Genomic DNA, 21,424 nt, shown 5'->3' on the forward strand with positions numbered 1-21,424 from the left:
TGAATTACTAGTTTTATTTAATTAGAAATCCTGTTCGCTTAGTATGTTGACTTATCAGCCATATGGTGACTTATCAGTCATGTGGTATGTGCTATGTCCTGTAGTAAATCAGTAAAGTTAGGCCTATACAAAATGGAATGAAAACAATGTTGAATGTTTTGTCTGTCATCTAGCCGGTGCCAATCAAGCAATATTTCAAAGTAAGAACTGTGGTGGAATTTTTGTGAATAAAGGTCTGAGTTCAGAATAACTTGTCTTTATCTGTTTATTTTTGCAGCAAGGAGCAGTTCTAAAACAGTACTATACGGCATCTGGATGAGAAGGTCTCTGAACTCTTAACATTATCTGAGCACTATTTTAACCAGTAGTTCCAGACAGTTATGTAATCAGTTCAATAGGTCATGTCTCACATAGAGGAACTCCACAATGTGCAAGGAGAGAAGGGAAGCCCAAAGGAAACAGGTTGTACAATTTAATACAGATGTTCACCACTAGAGATAACTTAAGAGGAACTTGTGGGAGAATCTCTGTTTGTGTGGGCAAAAAAGAGGCTCGTTAGTAAGCGAAAACTTAAGCAATTCTTAGGCCACAGAACATTCTAGCTTAATGGAAGTTAAAACTTAAGCGATAACTGTTCTAGGCCAAAGAATATTATAGACATCTTAAAGAAAGTAATTTTCTATCACAGACCCAATGTGAGAAGGCAGGAAACGAACACTTTAAAAGAACCTAGATTGTGGACTTATTCTGACTAAAGTCTGTTATTCTGCACAATGTAGATTGTCAAATTAAACTTAGTCTAAATTATCTTAGCTCACTACTAAAACTCTGTATGTAAGGATGATATTTGTATGTAAGACTTAATCATGGAAGTAGGTAAGATAGTTTATTTAGGAGCTCGGTTCATCAGACAAGCACTGCACAGAGGCATAGATTGTACAAATAACAGACTGAATGGAACAAAGCTTTTTGTCAACTAATATGTACTGCTGGTAATCATGTTTATTTTTTATTAAAAGTACATGAAATTATACAAAGTTTCACAGAAATACAATTAAGTTACATTTATCTTAAATACCCAGCATGCCACTAAATTTTAAAATAAGGGTGTGGAATGCAACTGTAATCTACTTTCCCAAGAGGTCAAATACCAACCGACACTTTGAAACTACTTTTCTGACCCAAACTTCTCTTCAGCTACGATAAAACTGCAAACAAGTATAACATAACATGAAGTAACAAAAACACACCAATCTAAAGACATAATACTTTATGAAAAGCCTAAACAATCTCTGAAAACAGCCAAAGAACTGGCTGACGGTATGACTCCAGTCCAACCAATGACTGACCAGAGCACAAATCCACTCTCTCCTTCCTCATCTTGTGTTTGGGACGTTCAGCCCCTAACTTTCCCCTTTGACCTGAGTGTTGATAGATGCAGGAACCCTTTCCTCATTTCAAAAGTGTTATCCAGCACCTTCCAGGAACTCTTGACATCATCCTGTAAACTGGATCTGCTGTACACCAGGGATCTGGAGGAAGCAGAAGAGGAGAATGTATCAACACACAGTAGGAGGCCCGTGCTATGCTGCTGCCCAGGTGACATCGGGGAAGGTGTGTGTGTGTTTGCGCTCAGGTGTGCCTGGTACCTGTTGGTAGGAGGTTGTGTACACCATGACGTTCTGCTGCTGACCATCTGCAGTGATGATTCCAGCCGGCAGCTGGTTCGCTGTGAGGAGATAAGGGAGGAAAGATTGAATGGAGAGAAAGGGGGAGATGGACTGAACTCTACTGACGTGAGTAGAGGACTGAACTCTACTGACGTGAGTAGAGGACTGAACTCTACTGACGTGAGTAGAGGACTGAACTCTACTGACGTGAGTAGAGGACTGAACTCTACTGATGTGAGTAGAGGACTGAACTCTACTGATGTGAGTAGAGGACTGAACTCTACTGATGTGAGTGGAGGGCTGAACTCTACTGATGTGAGTGGAGGACTGAACTCTACTGATGTGAGTGGAGGGCTGAACTCTACTGATGTGAGTGGAGGGCTGAACTCTTGCACTTTTTGAGGTTCATGTTGTCTAATTGTAACTTGTTTAACTACATGCTCTTATGTTTCTTTCCATTGGCACTTATTTGCTTTTCACAATGTATGCTTCATGTTTTGGCCAGCCGCAATGTTTTGAGGCTATCTCGTTTATGATCATTGACCTATGCACTTTTGTAAAGCTCTCTCTTGGAAGTCGCTTTGGATAAAAGCGTCTGCTAAATGCATAAATGTAAACCAACCCCGCTGTAGAAAAGATCCTGACGGCTCAACCACATGTTCACAGCAGGCTCCCCTCTCAGTATCACACCCCTCCCCACCTCACACATACTCATTGTTAACCAAATGCTGGGGGTGTTTCAAGTGTTTGTTTACATGAACACTACTTGGAAGGAAGGTGTCATTCACAGGCATTTTATCCAAAGCAACTGTTGGAGATATTAAAATATCTCACCTGTGTGTATGCATTCTTCCCTTTTATGTTTTGATTCCGAGCAGTACCCCCCCAGTGAGGGGGCTGCGGGGGTAATCTCTACGGGCCTGTAATAAAACCTCTCAATCTGACTCGGAAGGCGGAGGCTGTTTTGATGTGTGTGATCACATTGGCCTGTGGAACCCTGGCAGAGCTGCACCGTGGCTGATAGGAATGCTCAGGCCTGCCAAGGTTCTGTTCCGAACCAGAGACAGCTGGGTCAATTTGACATTGAAAATAAGTCTTGTGATTGTGTGTGGGCGGGGGAGAAACATGTCTGTAAGCAAAATATAATGTGATCATCAATATAAGTTGATCATTCTGCGGGCTTTTTGCTTACCGTCTGTACCCTGCAAGAAGCTTCAATACAATTATATTTTGTTGATTAAAGAGTCACTCTCTGCATCTTGTTTAAAACGTTCTTGTTGTGTCTGATTAGCGACAACAAGATAAGATTGTGACGGCTCACCAAATCTTCACAGCAGCTGTGGAGTGGTGTGATCCAATAAAGCTCCCTCACCCTCACCTCACCTTCACAGCAGGCTCCCTAACCCTCACCTCACCTTCACAGCAGGCTCCCTAACCCTCACCCTCATCTCATCTTCACAGCAGGCTCCCTCACCCTCACCTCACCTTCACAGCAGGCTCCCTAACCCTCACCCTCACCTCATCTTCACAGCAGGCTCCCTAACCCTCACCCTCACCTCATCTTCACAGCAGGCTCCCTCACCTCACCTTCACAGCAGGCTCCCTCACCCTCACCTCATCTTCACAGCAGGCTCCCTAACCCTCACCCTCACCTCATCTTCACAGCAGGCTCCCTAACCCTCACCCTCACCTCATCTTCACAGCAGGCTCCCTAACCCTCACCCTCACCTCACCTTCACAGCAGGCTCCCTAACCCTCACCCTCACCTCACCTTCACAGCAGGCACCCTCACCCTCACCTCATCTTCACAGCAGGCTCCCTCACCCTCACCTCATCTTCACAGCAGGCTCCCTCACCCTCACATCATCTTCACAGCAGGCTCCCTAACCCTCACCTCATCTTCACAGCAGGCTCCCTCACCCTCACCTCATCTTCACAGCAGGCTCCCTCACCCTCACATCATCTTCACAGCAGGCTCCCTAACCCTCACCCTCACCCCATCTTCACAGCAGGCTCCCTCACCCTCACAGCAGGCTCCCTAACCCTCACCCTCACCTCATCTTCACAGCAGGCTCCCTCACCCTCACCCCATCTTTACAGCAGGCTCTCTAACCCTCACCCTCACCTCATCTTCACAGCAGGCTCCCTAACCCTCACCCTCACCTCACCTTCACAGCAGGCTCCCTAACCCTCACCCTCACCTCACCTTCACAGCAGGCACCCTCACCCTCACCTCATCTTCACAGCAGGCTCCCTCACCCTCACCTCATCTTCACAGCAGGCTCCCTCACCCTCACATCATCTTCACAGCAGGCTCCCTAACCCTCACCCTCACCTCATCTTCACAGCAGGCTCCCTCACCCTCACCTCATCTTCACAGCAGGCTCCCTAACCCTCACCCTCACCTCACCTTCACAGCAGGCACCCTCACCCTCACCTCATCTTCACAGCAGGCTCCCTCACCCTCACCTCATCTTCACAGCAGGCTCCCTCACCCTCACCTCATCTTCACAGCAGGCTCTCTAACCCTCACCCTCACCTTATCTTCACAGCAGGCTCCCTTCATTGGATCAAACCACTCCACACCTCACCGTTACTCATTGTTAACCATCCAAATGATGGGGGCCAAGTCTTTTTTACAACTAGATGAACACTACTTGGAAGGTGTCATTCACATGCATTTTATCCAAAGCGGCTTAAAATGAATGACTGAAAACTGAACACTTAAACTAATGGGTTGGTAACCACTGCTCTACATTTAGATTGTCATTTAGCAGACCCTGTTATCCAGAGCGACTTACAGCAAGTACAGGGACATTCCCCCCGAGGCAAGTAGGTGAAGTGCCTTTCCCAAGGACACAACGTCATTTAGCACCTTTGACATGGCTCAATATACAAAAACTAAGAAAAACATACCCACATTGTTCACCTGTGGAGGAAATCTTGGGCTTATGTATGTAAAATTCATGTGTCTTAAATAACTTCTGAATATAAGCTTCTATGTTAATTGGTAAGAGACAGGAAGGGGAGATAATTAAATTGAGTTCAAAGGAATGCGAGGTGCTGACGGCTCTGTGGGACGGTTTACCCTGGAGGATCGGTGAGGCATCTTATATAGCCTTCTGTGCTCTATAGTCATAGTAAGGGGCTATTGAAGCAGATGTTTGATCTTTTACCATTTGAGATGCTCATGTCATGTAGCTCTATTATCTCCTAATCTGGGGAGAAATGTAACATCAAAGGAGCCTGGGACACCAAAGTCCTGAGGCTTTGTTGTCTGAGCTGTCACTATATTGATACATTGTATTCTGTAAGGGAGTGAGCCAATCACAGAAGAGACATGGGACAGCTACACTGTATGACCATATAAGATTACCATATGTTAAACGTTTATAGTGTGTATGTGATGTTCTTCACTACTCTGGCGGACAACTCTCTGATCGGGTCCTCCGGTATAGACGGGTCACAGAGTACTCTGTTTCCTGCTGTAATATTTGAATAAATAATTTGTATCCGGCAAATCGTATCAATCTACAAATACAGTGTCGTCGGAAAACTTCCTTTACAAGACTCAAAGTAAATGTATGACTTGCTTCCTGGTTGGCGGGCAGCGAAAAGTATTTTTTTCCCTCCAAGGGGAGTCTCTTGGAATGTGACGTCACGTGAAAACTATGAATAAATGGTTTCAAATGATTTGGTCACATGTTAGCAAGACCATGCTCCTACATTGCCTGAGTCACGTCTCTGGGCGCTAGCATGTTAGCAGCAGTAACTCACCAAAGCTGTCATCTGTAAGCTCCTCCCCCAGTCCTTCTGACACAGACAGTCCTCCGAGACCCTTCTCTCCCTTCATGGCCTTGAGACAGAACACATCACACACACGAGACGTTACACACGACAACACACACACACACACACACGACATCACACATACAATGTAGTGTTAATCAGGAGGGCGATTTCAGTCCATTCTAAGACAAAAAGTTGATCCTTTTCTCAAGTGCGGGTAATTGTAGCCCAGCAGTGTTTGGGTGATCTGTGGTTCTTCTGTCAGACAGACTGCTCACACGTAAGGGCTGATCATGCCTGTCTGCTGCTGGTTTTTTTCTGTGTGTGTGTGTCTGTCCATCCATCAGGCAAGTCTCAAAATTCCCACAGTAGGATCTTGTGTGTGTATGTTAGACTCACCTCTCTGAACTTCTGCAGGTATAGCTTCAGGGGCTCAACATACATGTCGAAGCCCAGCGTCGACATGGCAAACAAGATGTCCTCTCCGTTGATGGTCTTCCTTTTCTCCTGGTGACAGCGCTCACTCGCCTCAGACGTGATGAAGCTGATGAACTCACTCACACACTCCTGCACACACTCCTTGGCGTCCTTCGCTATCTGTTTGATGGGCAGTATGAAAAGCAGAACAATTAATCAAATAATACAGTAAAAGTCAGGAAATGCATACATTGATATGGTTTGCTTTACTTAAAAGTTGTGTAGGCAAGTTGTGCAAGGCTAGCTATTTTCCTTTTTTGCTTCAATTCCAAACCATAATATCCCTCCCTTCAAAGTCGCTCCCACAAAACTATAGTAACACGCATTGAGTGCAGGGGCAGAGTGCACACTGGTAGGTAGTGTAAGGTTTTTCTTCAGACGAGTCGGAGACGGAATATCTTTCAAAGTCAAGGTGGCTTGATGGTTTATTCAGCTATACGCAGTTGGTACATGAATGACACAAAAAGCAACTTCATTACACACCTCATCATATTATTTACCCTGACTCCTCCCTCTCGGCCTGATGAGATGTCGCAACATTTTAGCAGGTGCTTCCTATGTTTAAATCAAGGCCATCCAGCCCTTCATAGAGCCAACATAAAGCGACTCACTCTCCCTGACTGTCCTCACACTCCCCCGCTCTGTGTTCCCTTTCCTCCTCGAACCCCAGTTCACCCCTTTCTTTTCAGCACAACAAGCATCATCCCCCAATGAGATCCCCATATAGATCTCCTTATCAACCAGACTTAGGTCAGCTTGACCTGCCTGTCTTTGTCCTCATTACCTCCCACAGGTAAACATTGATTTCGAAATCAGTAACCTAGACACAAGGCCGTCAAATGTGATTGTTCCCAGCGGTTCAACCCTTGGCACCCTCCCTCTTCAATGTCCTGGGATGCCATGATGTGTAGCTACTGAAGTCATAACAGCCTTTAGCACACACATTAGCCTCACAAACAGGCTCTTTTACTCCTCTTTTAGAGACCACTCTCTTGACCTTGGTACTATCGCTGCTGCTATCCCCCCTGCTACAACATTCCTTACTGAGACTTTAGTTCAGGACATGATTCAGCTGTACAGCCACAGGCCACAAGCCAAACTCAGGCCTTCGCCCTACACATCATTAGTCAGGGTACGGCTTAATGATTGGCTGTTTATTACAGTCTTGCGACGCCCACAGGTGTCGGATTAATTTAATATTACCGTCAAACCTTTATATGTATTGATTGCTATCAAGATGTTTGCTAGGTTTATTTTGGCAAATATGACAAAAAGTGCTTCTCAACAACATTGCCTACCCTGCCTTTAATTGATATCTGTAAAGATGATATTCGTAGTGAAGTTCACAGAAGTAGGTAGATACACGATTAGAAGTTTGATAGTTTATTTAGGAGCTCAATTCATGCTACAAGCACTGCTCAGAAGCACAGATTGTACAATAACATGCTAGGCCAAAAGAGCATTCTAGAATTTTCCCAGTTTTCCACAACTTCCCCAGCAACTGTCAGAGAAATTAAGGATGTAACCTTTTATTCTGTATAAAATGATACTGTGTTCAGCATGCCTTGCCTACAGAAAGGGGAACCTTACCAAATGAACTCTAGGTAACACCAAGCTTATCTTTATTGAGCATGCCATAAACATGCTGATAGTCAGATTTTCTATGCATATGAAGCATGTGTCGTCGTGAGGTCAAGAGGCGACCTCTTGACCTCACGTAGAAGTGCACATATAGATTTAGGAATGTGCTTTGTGCAACTCTTGGAGAAGAGGAGAAGCAGCTGAGGGTCTCCAAACTCAGTTATAATCTGTTGTGGAATGTGTACTGTTTAAGGGCATGTTTTGGTGGTTACTATATCTGTACTGTCCAGCTCATGTATATAATGGCCATCTGAGAGACATGTTTTTCACTCATGCCAACCACTCTTCCTGACGTGGTGACGTGATCCGGGCAGCTCGACTAATAAACGCAGTCAACTCTTTTTCATTATGGTGTTTTCCTGGGCCTCTACTGACAGAAAATCATCTGAACACATGCTGACCCTCTGGTAAGCTTGGCAGAGTAAACATTGTAAACTTCACGCACGGGGGCGTGTTAGACAAGTTAATACAGAGTTGTAGTTCTCTAAGGTCACTGTTGTAGTCATGGCCAAGCAAGCAGATTTGGGTTCATGTACTCACAATATCGATCAAAATACCACTGCAGTGTGGACGCACTGTAACAGAAATTTAGCTAGAATCCAAACCTCAAACAAGTTAACCTACACGCAAAACTATACGTCCAATCCAAAAAATAAGGATATTTTCCGAGACCCAAGACTCTGCCGAAACCAGAGATGTCCTTTATATTTCTGTGCGGTCAGAAATACGACTCTACCGGCAGTTTCAAAATCTTGTTCTTTTTGCTTTCTCTGACGATTTTGTCACCAGATTTGCATTGGTCTCTATGGGGCGAGAGTTGGACTTTGTCTCGCTTTCGTGGGGCTCTGAACAAATGTGTATGTCTGTTGGATTCAACAGACAACTGTCTACGACCAGCACAAAATTAGCTATCTATTGATCCAAAAATGAAGCATGAAGAGCGAAAATTGTGGCAATGCTGGCAAACTAGAAATATTTTTTCAACGACATCCGAAGCTTCCCTCCACTCTAAGCGTTTCAGTCTGCTCTCTAGGGTTTCACGTACACACCCATGTAAATCTCAGAAACGGCTTGAAAAAGTCATGAAACATAATCAGTGATATAGACAAAAGTTGAATAGATTATTTAAAAATAGTTTAGGGTTTTGTCAACATTTTTAAGTTTAAATGGTGGCTCTAGCTGAAAGATTGAGGAAGAAGAAGGATTTGGAAGTTGAAGAAGTTTAAAGAAGTTTGAGAGGATTTGAAAGAAAACTCCATTGGAAACCCATGTTAAAAATATTATGAATATTGATTTATATTAATTCAAGCATAAGAGGTACAAAGCTGAAATGTCATAGCACCCATGGCCTCAAACTGCTGAATTTTTTGATAGCTAAGCGGTTTTAATAGCTGAAGATTTGAAGGCGCTGAAAGGTGTCTTTGAAGAAATAGAAGAAGTTGAATAAAGATTCAAAGAACAATACTTGGAATGCTGAAGCAGCATTCCAACAAAAATGTGCTGTGGCTCAAAAAAGGTTGAAAAACACTGAGCTAGACAGCTGCTATGCAGGAGAGATAGCCAATGACAGAAGATACATGGGACAGTTGCATGTCTGTATCATGATTGTGGATGGACCAATGACTATTGAGAACTGTGTGCTATAAATGGTTTTGCATGGAGACTAGTTGGCAGACAACTTTGTACCGCCGTGGACTTGTCTCCTTACTGCATGCGCAAGTAATAAAACTTTCTTGACTTTGTCGACTCTGTGCACTACTTGAGAAAAGTGTTATCTGACACAACAAATGTATGCAAATTCATCTATGCCAATTTCATAAAATAAGAAAAATAAATTAATTTTACTGTATCGTAAAAAGCACAGTGCAACAGATAAAGCGCTGCCAAAACTGCCAGAGGGAGAAAAGAGTGTGTTTGTTTCCTAAACTGTGTCAGGCATTGCCTGATATTTCATGGTAGTTCATACAGGTGAATACTGTGTCTTTTGCATCCAAGAAAGTCCTATTTTATAAAAGGTTTCCTAAATTGACACTTCATCCCATCAGTGTAATGTTTTCAGCTTCGCTTTGTTTAGCAAAGTTAGCTAACTAGTGCCATGAAATGAAAAACATTTGTCTGTTGATTTTAAAACGCTAACTAGTTTCTTTGACATCTTCCGATCATTAATATTTCTGCACTCAAGATTGTAATAAATGATTGAGAACACTATCACAATTTAGAATACTACAGAGTTTAAGGTATGAAAAAAACAACAACAAAAAAACTAGGTAAATAAACTTAAGTGGCACAACAGATACTTGTTATAGACATTATTGCAAGGTGTCCATCGATGGACCCGAACAGGAGGATTTGGACTACAAGGAGTTCCTGAACTTGGGTACGGTGGACCGTATATCCGGCCACAAGACAGTGGAGGCGGCGTGATATGTAGCGGAGGAGGAAGTTATCTCTGACCTTCAGAGATAACCGCAGGCTCCTGTTTGTTTAGTATGACATTTAACTGTAACCATTTGTTCTTTGCGGTTGTAAACCTATTAGCCTAGAAATAAGATTACTACCTATTCTATTAATTAGTATGGAAGTTTGGCAGAACAAACTGATACATGAGCAAGAGGGCCAAAGTTCAAGGCATGATGTGACAAAGTGTGTCCCAATTGTAGGCACACTGCAAGCAACAGTAGTACTGAGTGCAGCTGCAGTATACTAGTACAAATAATACAGTACAAATAAAATAAATTTAAAAATATGTGATTGAGATGCAGGGACAGTATAGTTGTATGAGGAGCGGATTTAAATACAGTAAGTAGATTTTAATGAGTTAATTGATGGTCTGATGGGGCAGTGAACTCACCTTGCCAGTCTGCGGAACGGCGTTCTTCATGATCCGAGCCACATTAGCGATCGGAAGGTAGATATCCTGCTCCCGAAAGTTCTCTTTACTGCCACTGCCGTCCTCGTGGTCATTCAGGCTGTCGTCTCCATCATCTTTACAAGAGGAACACACAAGTGCAGGCTTTGACTGTGGAGGTGTGTCAATCTCAAAACTATCTAGTGTGGATGATAATATAATCAATACTTCTTTTGGATGAAAATACAATCAATGCTTCAGATATATCAAAATGTAATGATAATGTTGAACATATATTCCAAATATATCATTATGTCACCAGGACGTAAATGTCATTGTCTTAACCCTTGTGCTGCCTTCGGGTCACATGACCCAAAGGTTCACAACGAACCATCAGTGTTTACCCAGAGCAAAACGGTTAAGTCTAGGATTTTTTGGACCTCATGTTTGAGGTCTCTCACATTTTGAAAATCTTATGAGATTTAAAAAATATTTTAGTGTGTACCCAGCTTAACCTACATGTCTGCATGGATTGGCACCACTATACGTGTCAGGTTTTCTGCACCCTGTCACCCTGTCAGCTCACTGAGATCCCAAGATGCCAGCTATCTGGTGGTTCCTAATTTATTTGTATGTTTTTAACTGCTGGAGGCACGGTGTTCTCATATAGAGAACCTCTTCTCTGGAACAAATTACCTGTCTCAATTAGGCTGACACTGTTTCGACATTCAAAATTAGGTTAAAAACGTTCTAAGCAGTTCTATGACTGCTTAAGTGTGTGTGTATGTACTTTCAATGTAAACCTGAAGTGTGTGTTTGTCTGTATATGTATCATATATAACTTTTAAATTACAAATAAAGCTTCTATATGTTCACGTTGTTGTGGGAAATTGATTATGTGATAGCAAGGCTACCCCAGGTTACCCCAGGTCAGGTTCACTTCAAAACGGTTTTCCCCAGAAATAGGAGAAATTATGGTGAGGGAATCGGTTTGGCAAAACTAAGTATGAGAAAGGAAATGGTACCCTTAGAAAAATAGGCTGTTGTTGCACAACAGTGTATGGTGGATTCGTTCAGCTTAAGAGGGCCTGTCAGAAAGGAAGGGGAGAGTGAGACAGGGGGCAGTGAGTAGGAGCGAATTCTCTGTGAACTCAGTCTCAAGGGACTACTGTCATTGCCAATAGTGATAGGTTGCTGCTGAACAAGACCCCAATTAGGAGTGATAGAGAGAGAAGGAAAGTCCTGTTATGATGGGCTCCAAGGACACTGGCCTGGGACATTGGAGGGGGAGTACGTGAAAGATGGGGTTTTCAGCTGTGGAGAAGTTCATCAACAACCTTACTAGCCAAAACAACGCACGCAAGGTGGAGGGGGAGGAAGTCAGGTTACAAGAAAGTCCAGAACTTTCCAAGATGGTGCCGTCATTATATTATACAGGGCGGGGGATTATTCTCATTTAGCCTATAAAACATGAGTGTTGGGGCATTGGTCTTTGTCTTTGCATCACAATGTGTTTGTGAATGCACATTTGCCTTGCCGAAATAAACCATCGAGCTGCTTTGTGCCGTTGAAAGATATTTTGTCTTCGACTCCTTTTTTCTACTACCTTCTACGGACGTCTGATCTGTACGTCGCCCCATCAAGATTTGACAAATAAAGTAAACCTGTTACTGTATATTTGATACGCAGATTTTCTATACATGTGTGAGGTTGTCTCTTGCTGTGGTCAAGAGGTCACTTAGCAGGCCTTGGACAACACACATATAGATCAAGGAATGTGCTCTGGTCAACTTAGGTTAAATGCAAGATGCAGAGAATAGTACAAGCAATGATTGATGACCGCATCACCTGTGTGTTGTTTCTTCTGTGCATCAAGTTGTGGAATGTGTACCGTTTAAGGAGATGTTGTGGTGGTAACTATATTTGTACAGTCCAGCCATATATAAAGGACTTCTGAGAGACATGTTTTCTCACTCATGCTAGCCACTCTTGTGGATTGGTGGCATGATCCGACGTCGAGCTAATAAGGAGTCAGTTGGCTGAGAGGTGAGGGAGTCGGGCTAGTAATCCGAAGGTTGCCAGTTCGATTCCCGGTCATGCCAACTGACGTTGTGTCCTTGGGCAAGGCACTTCACCCTACTTGCCTCGGGGGGTATGTCCCTGTACTTACTGTAAGTCGCTCTGGATAAGAGCGTCTGCTAAATGACTAAATGTAATAAAACAGAGTGACTCTTTCCGGCCTGCCTGCTGAGATCTCTCATCCTTACAATATTGTTACTGTTATTGTTTCTGTTACTAGTTGGAGACAACAGGGGGCAGGGCTTCTTATTCGTATAATGATACGCAGATTTTCTATATGTGAAGCTGTCCCTAGCATGGCAGTTCTATTGGTGTATGTGAAGCGCTCTGTGACATTGCTTGTAAAAAGGGCTATACAAACACATTTTGATCTGTGTGCCTTGTGGAGCCCAGGCAGAACTTGGCTAGGCAGATAAAGACTGATAAAGACTTCTGACAAGACTGTTCTCACGAAAGCTTTTGTATTCTCTACTCTATGAAGCGAGACTGGTAAAATTGACTGGTATCGCTGATCTGGACTTAGACACCGCTGTGTATTAACTGTTTGATTTGCATCAACACTAAACTACAAAGAACTTGCACGCGACACTAGCCAGCCTATTACCCTGCATCAGCCAGGAGGACACAGCAGTCAAGACTAGAAAACCATAGCTTAACCGTTGGTTATCAATAATAGGCCATGCCATTCATAGCATACGTTTATATATTTATCTCATACACTGTTTCAATTTACAACGACTGTGGAGGAATGAAATCTATACTGTTAATCCAATGCTGCTATAACAATCAATACCTCAATTATACAAAATGTGTAATGACAATGCTGAACATATATTCCAAATGTAATCAATGCTTCAATTAGAACAGATGGACTTATGCAAACATGATGTTTCTAAGTCTTTGAAAAGTGAACCATGTTCTGAGTGTAACATTTGGTGTGAGGAGGAATGCAGAAGGTCAGCACGCTGACTAGGGAGGCGAAATGGTAGAGCCCAGGGACTGGTGCGAGCACAATGGGCCTCTCAGCTCTGGAGTAAAAGTGTCAACATCAGGAGATAAGAAGATGCATTGGGCCATGGAGGATGTAACTCTTTGCTCTTGGATGTCATCAGACAATCTGGTCTGTTCCCCCATTGGATATACTACCCACCCTCGGAGGCCCCCCCTCCACCTTGGAGACCCTGCCCCCCCCCCCCCCCCTTCCCCTGAACACCTTTGACACCTAATAGGATGACCACATCCCCTCCCCATTGTCTTCTGATCACCTAACAAATACCTCCCTCTCAGGAGGGGTACAAGACCTGTGTCCCCTGGACAGGTAGACAGAATTAGGACTCTCTCTGACTTCTGTTAAGACTATTCTTACGAAGACCTTCGTTTGCTCTACTCTGTGAGAATGTGACTTTACTCTGTGAAGCAAGGCTGGCAACATTAACTGGTATCACTGATATAGACTGAAGACATCCTGGTATGTTATATTCATTGTTTGATTGCATCATATCTTATTAATAAACTACAAAGAATTTGGTCCGGCATTATCCTTTGTATTTTTATCCACCTATATTAACAACACTTTACAAAACCCAGCGATATCGTTCTAGTGAGCTTCACCTACCATCCTGAGTTTGGAGAACATAGTGACCGCCGGTCAGGTACTCCCCGGTAATGCCCAGCTGAGAGGCGTCTGTGGTGGAACCGTCTCCATCCATCTGCATAATAACACGAGCATATTGAGGTGAATCTCACATAAGCAATCATAGGCAAATAAGAAACACGCCTTGTTACGGAAGTCGGCCATTGTGAGTTCACACTGACAAAACACAAATGTCCACGGATTTGTATTCCTTATTCCCAGTTTCCACAAGCTACAGTATCGCATCCTTTGTTTCATGTCTTGACTTACAACTCGCTAGCTGTCTGACTAGCTAGCTAAAAAACATTAGTTACCGAGCCAGTCAATGCAAAACACCAAAAACTAGCTGCTAATAAAACACTGCTTACATTGTTTATAATGTTTGATACTGTGGCTAGCCTACCGCGCTATTATTGTGGCTGGACTACCTACTAGTTGACCCGGTCTGGTGCTTTTCAACTAGACTACTGTAGACTAGCTGGCTAAAGTTGCGCTACAGTAGTAGCTAGCTAGTTAGCAAACGAATACATTCACTAGCGACAACAAAGCAAAACAGAGAAAGAAATAATAACTTACAAGTTAGCTAGCTAGAGGTAATCAACACGTGTTGTACTTGACACATTTCATTTAACTCAACCATGACTAGTAGTTTCGTCAGCCCTGGTTGAGTAGTAACATGCTAGGTAAGTCGTTTGACATTAGACAGCAGCTTATTGTGAATTTCACACAGCAGTAGCAAAAGTATGTTGTGCGAAGGCCTAGTACCTAGTACAAGAGACGTCGTGAGGTCTCAAAATGTCAAGTCTGAATCCCTGCAGTCTTTATTTCATTACTACTTTCGCGCCTGCTAAACCACACTACAATCACAAAGAGATACAGTCTCAAGAGGAGATTTCGATTTGAGGTAACGAGAAATCGGATAGCAATCATTGGCCAGAGCAAGGCACAAACCTCCGATACAGCCCTGGTTGGTTAGCTTCTTGAAACGGCCGTGTGGTTGGACAGAAGATGGCTGCGAAAGAACCAGTCCCAGCGCAAAGGCGAACCTCCCCGAGTCCTGGCTGTATCACCGCTTCCTGCTTCAGCCACCAGAGGGCAGCGATGAGCCGGCCCTTCTTATTCTTTCCAGTTTTTCACCAGATTGCAAATGTTCATCACCGCCATCTACTGTTCTGGAGTGTGAGGCCAGCGTCAAATTCATACAAAATCAATAAATCATAACTCTAAATATATATATACATAACAAAACATGTCCTTAACCCACACCTTCCTACCATCAACTCACCATCCCACTTCCTTAGCAACAGTCCTATATTTTATTTTATTTTCACAAAACAATACAGTCACACAACATTTTAAGCACAGAAACAATTTTGGGGGGGTGAAACTGGAGTTCATCGTCTATCGATTCAATATTGAACTGTGTTCCTACACACGTAAAGACAAACACACACAATCCAGACACTGACATTCAATCTGGGCATGGCATCCCTTTTATACATCCGAAAACACTTTGTACTGAACATGATCATCCTGTTTATGTTTTCTTTATATTGTAAAAAATAAAATAAAAAGTGCATCCATTATCAGGGATCAGTCTTACAGGCTAAGTAGTGGCAGGGTCTCCAAGGAACCAGAGGAGCAAGAAGGCCAAGGCCAGGAGCCCAGTCCCCAGGAGATCTCCCAGGGCCGTCAGGTAGGGGATGGAGTAACTGTCTGGGTCTTTGCCTCTTCGCCACAGACAGTGCACCATCCAGTCAGCTATGCAGAGCAGTGAGAAAACCTGCAACAAGACAGGTGCACAGGTGAGAGGAAGGCATCGTTCAAGGCATCGTTGGCAAAGGGAAAAAAAGGAAAACAAAGGGAGAGAGGTGAGAGAGATGAGAGGTGAGAGAGATGAGAGGTGAGAGAGGTGAGAGAGATGAGATGAAGATTGAAATAGATGAGATGAAAATGAAAGAGATGAGACTAATGTGACTTATTTGGGGGGGACAAATGAGGACAGGTGCCCATGACACCTGAGAAGCGGTTTGAACTCTGACCTGAAGGAGGGCAGCGGTCAGAAAGAGAGCAACAAAAACAGGTGTGGGGGTGGTGTTTCCGCCCATCAGCAGGTGGATGGTGTACAGGAAGATCAGGTGACCCGGAACGACCAATAGGAGGAGGACTTGGGCGGAGCGATTATTGGGTCCTAAAGCAACAGACACAGGTATGAGGACAGGTATATGTGTGTGGGGACGCATGTCTGAGAGAGGGAGGGGGACATTCACCTGGTAAGCAAAAGGTGTGACAGGGATTGTAGCAGCTCTGCAGAGGAGCGTCTCCAGGGTTGAAGTGGAGATGCAGGTGAGTGGCAATGCGACTGGACTGAATAGCAACCAAGTTTCCCCCGATCCCATTAATAACGGGAGCGTAGACTATGATGCCTGCCATGTTGGGGTCTGACAGCGTCTTGTCCAAGATGAGTCCTCCAGTGCTGCAGAGAGGTACAGGTTAAAGGTTGGTCTTTCCGGGGGTAGCTTGGGGAACAACATGACCCGGACATGTTGGGTCTTTGTAACACAGACGGTTTCATATTCATTTAGTTTCAGAACGATGATGACTGTCCCAGTATTGACAAAACAAAACACTTTAGCAGTATTATTAGGCATGTTTTCCCAGTGGGGACCAACCTGCTGATGACCATGGCTGTGATGATGGGCTCCCAGCCCAGGTACAGCAGGATGCGACTGTCCGGATGTCTGTAGGAGATGATCACCCACAAAGGGGTCATACCCAGGAAGAACACACCTACCAGGTAGGTCAGGTAAGGGTACTGCTCTGTAGGAACATGGGGACAGAACCACTCATCAGTTAATCCTCCAGTAGATAGTCAGACAAACACCACCAACACCAATGTAACTCAAATTTCTGTTTAGTGGTTTGAAGCAGAAACATGGCTTATCTGATGGCCAAATCTCTTTCTGTCTCTCTTCTTTCTCCCTCTGTCTCTCCTTTGAGTAACCGGTGTGAATCGGTGAAACTCACTCCTCAGGTATGAAATAGGCTACCCACGTCAACGAATAGCTAGCTTTTCTTTGGTGTAGTTGGTAGTGGTCGCGCTTGGCAAGTCAGAGGTTGTGCATCCGAGCCCAGCGAGTGGCGAACAACACCTTGTTGTGACGGAGCATGGCTACGTCTGTTACATACCGTCTGTCTCTCTCTCTCTCTCTCTCTCTCTCTCTCTCTCTCTCTCTCTCTCTCTCTCTCTCTCTCTCTCTCTCTCTCTCTCTCTCTCTCTCTCTCACCTATACACTCGTAGAGGCCCTGACTGAGGCAGGCCAGGATAGCGAGCGTGATGAGGTCACCGAAGCTGGCAGCCATGGGCGTGGCCACGTTGTCAGGGTTGATGCCGACCCTCTTAGAGCCCATGATCACCCCCACCATGATTACACCTGCCGAGGAGACACAACCACACACTCCGACAGTGTCCACAAGCTGTTCCCTCCTCATGTCCTCCCACAGATGCAGATCAAACAGACACACAGTGTTTTTTGTGGGTAAGTCAGCAGACATACTGCACTTCAAGAAGCGGAATGATCGATTAGACAGTCCTTGATCACTATCTAAGTCTCACATCACACACTGCTTGGTCTTTCAAAGGGAATTTGTTCATAAGTCAAACTAAAAGAAACTAGCGTAACTCTTGTGTAATACATCCTCAGGGCCTCTACGGGGACAGCGTGAGTTAGGGTTGTGCAAGGTCTTATAAAGTACAGTATGTGGAAAGACACACCTTCCCTATAATTAGTCCACTGTAGCCTCACACAGGGACGCTAGCGAGGAGCGCACCAACGTAAGGAACAACACACACTCAGACAACAGAGCGGGAGAGGAGGGGGGGGTGTGGAGAGGACGGGGGGGGGGGGGTGGAGAGGAGGGGGGTGTGGAGAGGACGGGGGGTGGGGTGTGGAGAGGGGGGAGACGAAGGAGAAGGAATGTAATGGGTTGAAAGTTTGTTTGATTAGGTGTGACAACAGTAGTGATATGGTATTTTAGGTTGTACGTAAAATGTATGTGTTTTAAGTGTGGTTTGATGTGTGAAGCTTCTGTGTTCATTGTTAACCCTTGTGCTGCCTTCGGGTCACATGACCCAAAGGTTCATAACGAACCATTGTTGTGTTTACCCAATTTTACCGAATACAAAAACAAATAAAAATAATTTTCTTTTAACCTTCGCAATGTGGAGGGTCTGAGACAGCCCGACGGTTAAAAGAAAATGCTTCACTTTGTTTTTGTATGCAGTAAAGTTGTCGCAATATGACAGTGGGTAACAATGACTGATGGGTCAGAATGACCCAAAGAGAACACAAGGGTTAAGAGACACAAATTGTGACTTGCAGCTTACAGGAGAGGGGGACAATTCAGTAGAGTTCAAAAGGTCTTAAAGTGTTAGAGAATGTTGGGGGATTGTTTGTGGCAGGAAAGATGGCTATCTGTTTAATTACTTCTAAGGTTGGTGACCCACAAGGCACAGTTGGCCATTGGGGATGGTCATCCCCTGGAGTTATATGATGTGGTTTTACTGTCGCTGTTAAGGGGGGTCCTGTGGAATGGAAGCATGATAAAGACTGTTTTGAGACAGTAGGTCTGAGACTTTCTGTGGTTTTAACTGATTGTATACAGATTGTTTTGTTTTAGGAGGGAGCAGATGATAGGAAGATACATGAGACAGGCTTCATGTCTGTTCTTTAATCCAGGAGTTCATTGTGGGGAAGGATGTGACTGACGTTTATACTGATTGATTATTGCTTAGAAAGACCAGATGTTAGGAGTCTATATGAGATTAGATATTTTCTTATCAGGATCACTCAGTTGTCGTTGCATGTTGTCCTTCCATAGATTGATCACAAATATCTTTTTTATTCACCATTGGTGCTAATAAAAAATTGGTTTTAATATGGCTTCCTGACTATTTTATCATACAGTTACTGCAAAATTCCACCACAGTAGACAGGTGTGTGTTTGTATTTGTGAATCAGTATCTCTGTTTACCCTGCAGCAGTGAGGCAGTGAAGGCAGTCGCCACGCTGGCTGTACACAGGAGAGCGGCGTGGCTGAGGGTCATATCTCCCTCCAGGATCCAGCCCAATATCACCGCCACCAGAGCAGCCAGAAGCCCCAGGACCGTGGCCTGGACCTGCTCAGAGACAGCAGGGGACCGTCAGGCTAAAGGAACCAGCAGGCTGAATGGGAGGATGGCAGGTTTTGGTTTAAGGTGTACATGCCTGCTTTAATGCCAGGTTCCCAATGACCAGGCTCCAGTCCATCTTCCCCATATTGACCTGGCAGGAGTTAACAAGAAAACATCAACATAATCCTAGTCTTCCTCATCCAGATATCATGGTGTATCATGGTGCATGACAGCTTAAGACAAATGTTGCTGCTCTGCTCAAGGGAGTCAGGTGGCTGAGCGGTTAGGGAATCGGGCAAGTAATCTGAAGGTTGCCTGTTCGATTCCCGGCCGTGTCAAATGACATTGTGTCCTTGGGTAAGGCACTTCACCCTACTTGCCTCGGAGGAATGTCCCTGTACTTACTGTAAGTTGCTCTGGATAAGAGCGTCTGCTAAATGACTAAATGTAAATGTAAGTTCCATCCCAGTCATGTGACTGAGGTGTTTTTCACCGGGAATGAAAAGCAATGTTGCATAGTGGAAGACGCTGTCTGTTTGTAAATGTACCAGGTTTACTCACTGCTGTTGAAAGTCTAGAGGCAAGGGTCATCTCCAGGTTCCCTTTCAGACCCAGAAGAGCAGGAACCAAGATGAAGATCTCTGTGACTTCGTGGAACACCTCCCAATGCTGTACAGGTCCACCACACAATACCATGTCATTCATCGGCTACAGGTCTGCATGTGTCAACAAATCTGAATGTGTAATTTGAATGTTAACCAATCAAAATCATCCACATTATTTTCGTCTTCCATCCATCACTGATTCCCAATCACCTACCCTCCCCTCCTAGTTCCTCCCCTCACCTCCTTCTCCCCCACCTCACCCCCACTTCACCTCCAAGTCCCCCATTTTCTCTGTCCCTGTATGCTTTCTTCTCTCCCCCCCTTCTCTCTCTCTCTCTCTCTCTCTCTCTCTCCCCCTCTCTCTCTGATTAGACACACTTGCACAGATAACCTCTCTTTTTTTCAGTCTATGTTCTCTTTGTTTGTCTCTAACTATCTCTATCAAACTTTCTCCCTGTTTATCCTCCTCTCCCTGTCTCTCCTGCTCTCCCTGTCTCTCCTCCTCTCACTGTCTCTCCTCCTCTCCCTTTCTCTCCTCTCCCTGTCTCTCCTCCTCTCCCTGTCTCTCCTCCTCTCCCTGTCTCTCCTCCTCTCCCTGTCTCTCCTCCCACTGTCTCTCCTCTTCTCCCTGTCTCTCCTCTTCTCCCTGTCTCTCCTCTTCTCCTGTCTCTCCTCCTCTCCCTGTCTCTCCTCCTCTCCCTGCCTCTCCTCTTCTCCCTGTCTCTCCTCTTCTCCCTGCCTCTCCTCTTCTCCCTGTCTCTCCTCCTCTCCCTGTCTCTCCTCTTCTCCCTGTCTCTCCTCTTCTCCCTGTCTCTCCTCTCCCTGTCTCTCCTCCTCTCCCTGTCTCTCCTCTCCCTGTCTCTCCCCCTCTCCCTGTCTCTCCTCTCCCTGTCTCTCCTCCTCTCCCTGTCTCTCCTCTTCCTGTCTCTCCTCCTCTCCCTGTCTCTCCTCCTCTCCCTGTCTCTCCTCTCCCTGTCTCTCCTCCTCACCTGCACCACGTCCAGTAGAGTTCCTGCAGACACAGTCCCCAGCCCGGCCAACAGGAACGGCACCAGGATCTGTATCACCATGGAGCGTGCCGACTCGCTCCTCTCCCCTGGAGGACTTCCCCCGGCCTCGCCGTCCTCAACGTCTCTCTCGCTCGCCTCATCGATGACCTTTGACCCCGGATAGTGTCCATTGAGGAGCAGGGGGTCTGTCTCGGTGCATGTGGTGGAATCTAGGGCCCGGGGGCGGTCCTGTGGCCCGGTGAGAGCCATGACTGTGCGGTCTGTCGCTGGTGCTGCTCGCCCCGACAACGCTCGTCCCTGCCAGACCTGATCACACCCGCGGAAACATCCGGGTCAAGGGACAACAGCAAAACTGAGCCCACACTACACAAATAGATCCTGTCGAAGCAATCAATTATACTTTTTCTAAATTGATTAATCTGAGGGAGATAAAGTATGCTATCTGTCATTTTTGTTGTGAGCATCACAAGATACTCAGATGGCATCTCACTTGTGAAGC

The 21,424-nt window shown here is 44.9% G+C and overlaps 2 protein-coding genes across 5 annotated transcripts; both read right to left on the reverse strand.

Moving 5' to 3' along the window:
• Positions 1–985: 985 nt before the first annotated feature.
• On the reverse strand, positions 986–15,181 carry nfybb (nuclear transcription factor Y, beta b). Of its 4 annotated transcripts, none has more exons than XM_067234502.1 (7): positions 15,089–15,181; positions 14,120–14,213; positions 10,429–10,562; positions 5,859–6,056; positions 5,448–5,526; positions 1,650–1,729; positions 986–1,532 (listed from the first exon to the last, which is right to left on the reverse strand). In XM_067234502.1, exons 2-7 carry the CDS (start codon positions 14,211–14,213, stop codon positions 1,497–1,499), a joined length of 621 nt encoding a protein of 206 aa, XP_067090603.1. In that variant the 5' UTR covers positions 15,089–15,181; the 3' UTR covers positions 986–1,496. The 4 variants fall into 4 exon arrangements, with proteins under 4 accessions (XP_067090603.1, XP_067090604.1, XP_067090605.1 ...); XM_067234503.1 differs by lacking the exon at positions 15,089–15,181 and adding an exon at positions 14,903–15,024; XM_067234504.1 differs by lacking the exon at positions 15,089–15,181 and adding an exon at positions 14,714–14,811.
• A 540-nt stretch (positions 15,182–15,721) lies between these two features.
• Positions 15,722–21,174, reverse strand: slc41a2a (solute carrier family 41 member 2a). The gene is made up of 9 exons (XM_067234690.1): positions 20,905–21,174; positions 19,872–19,979; positions 19,405–19,461; positions 19,172–19,316; positions 17,425–17,571; positions 16,810–16,957; positions 16,408–16,613; positions 16,180–16,328; positions 15,722–15,920 (listed from the first exon to the last, which is right to left on the reverse strand). The coding sequence occupies exons 1-9, from the start codon at positions 21,172–21,174 to the stop codon at positions 15,744–15,746; spliced, it is 1,407 nt and encodes a 468-aa protein (XP_067090791.1). The 3' UTR covers positions 15,722–15,743.
• Between the last annotated feature and the right edge of the window lie 250 nt (positions 21,175–21,424).

This window comes from Osmerus mordax, chromosome 4 (genome assembly GCF_038355195.1).
Source record: "Osmerus mordax isolate fOsmMor3 chromosome 4, fOsmMor3.pri, whole genome shotgun sequence".
NCBI classification, from domain to species: Eukaryota; Metazoa; Chordata; class Actinopteri; order Osmeriformes; family Osmeridae; genus Osmerus; species Osmerus mordax.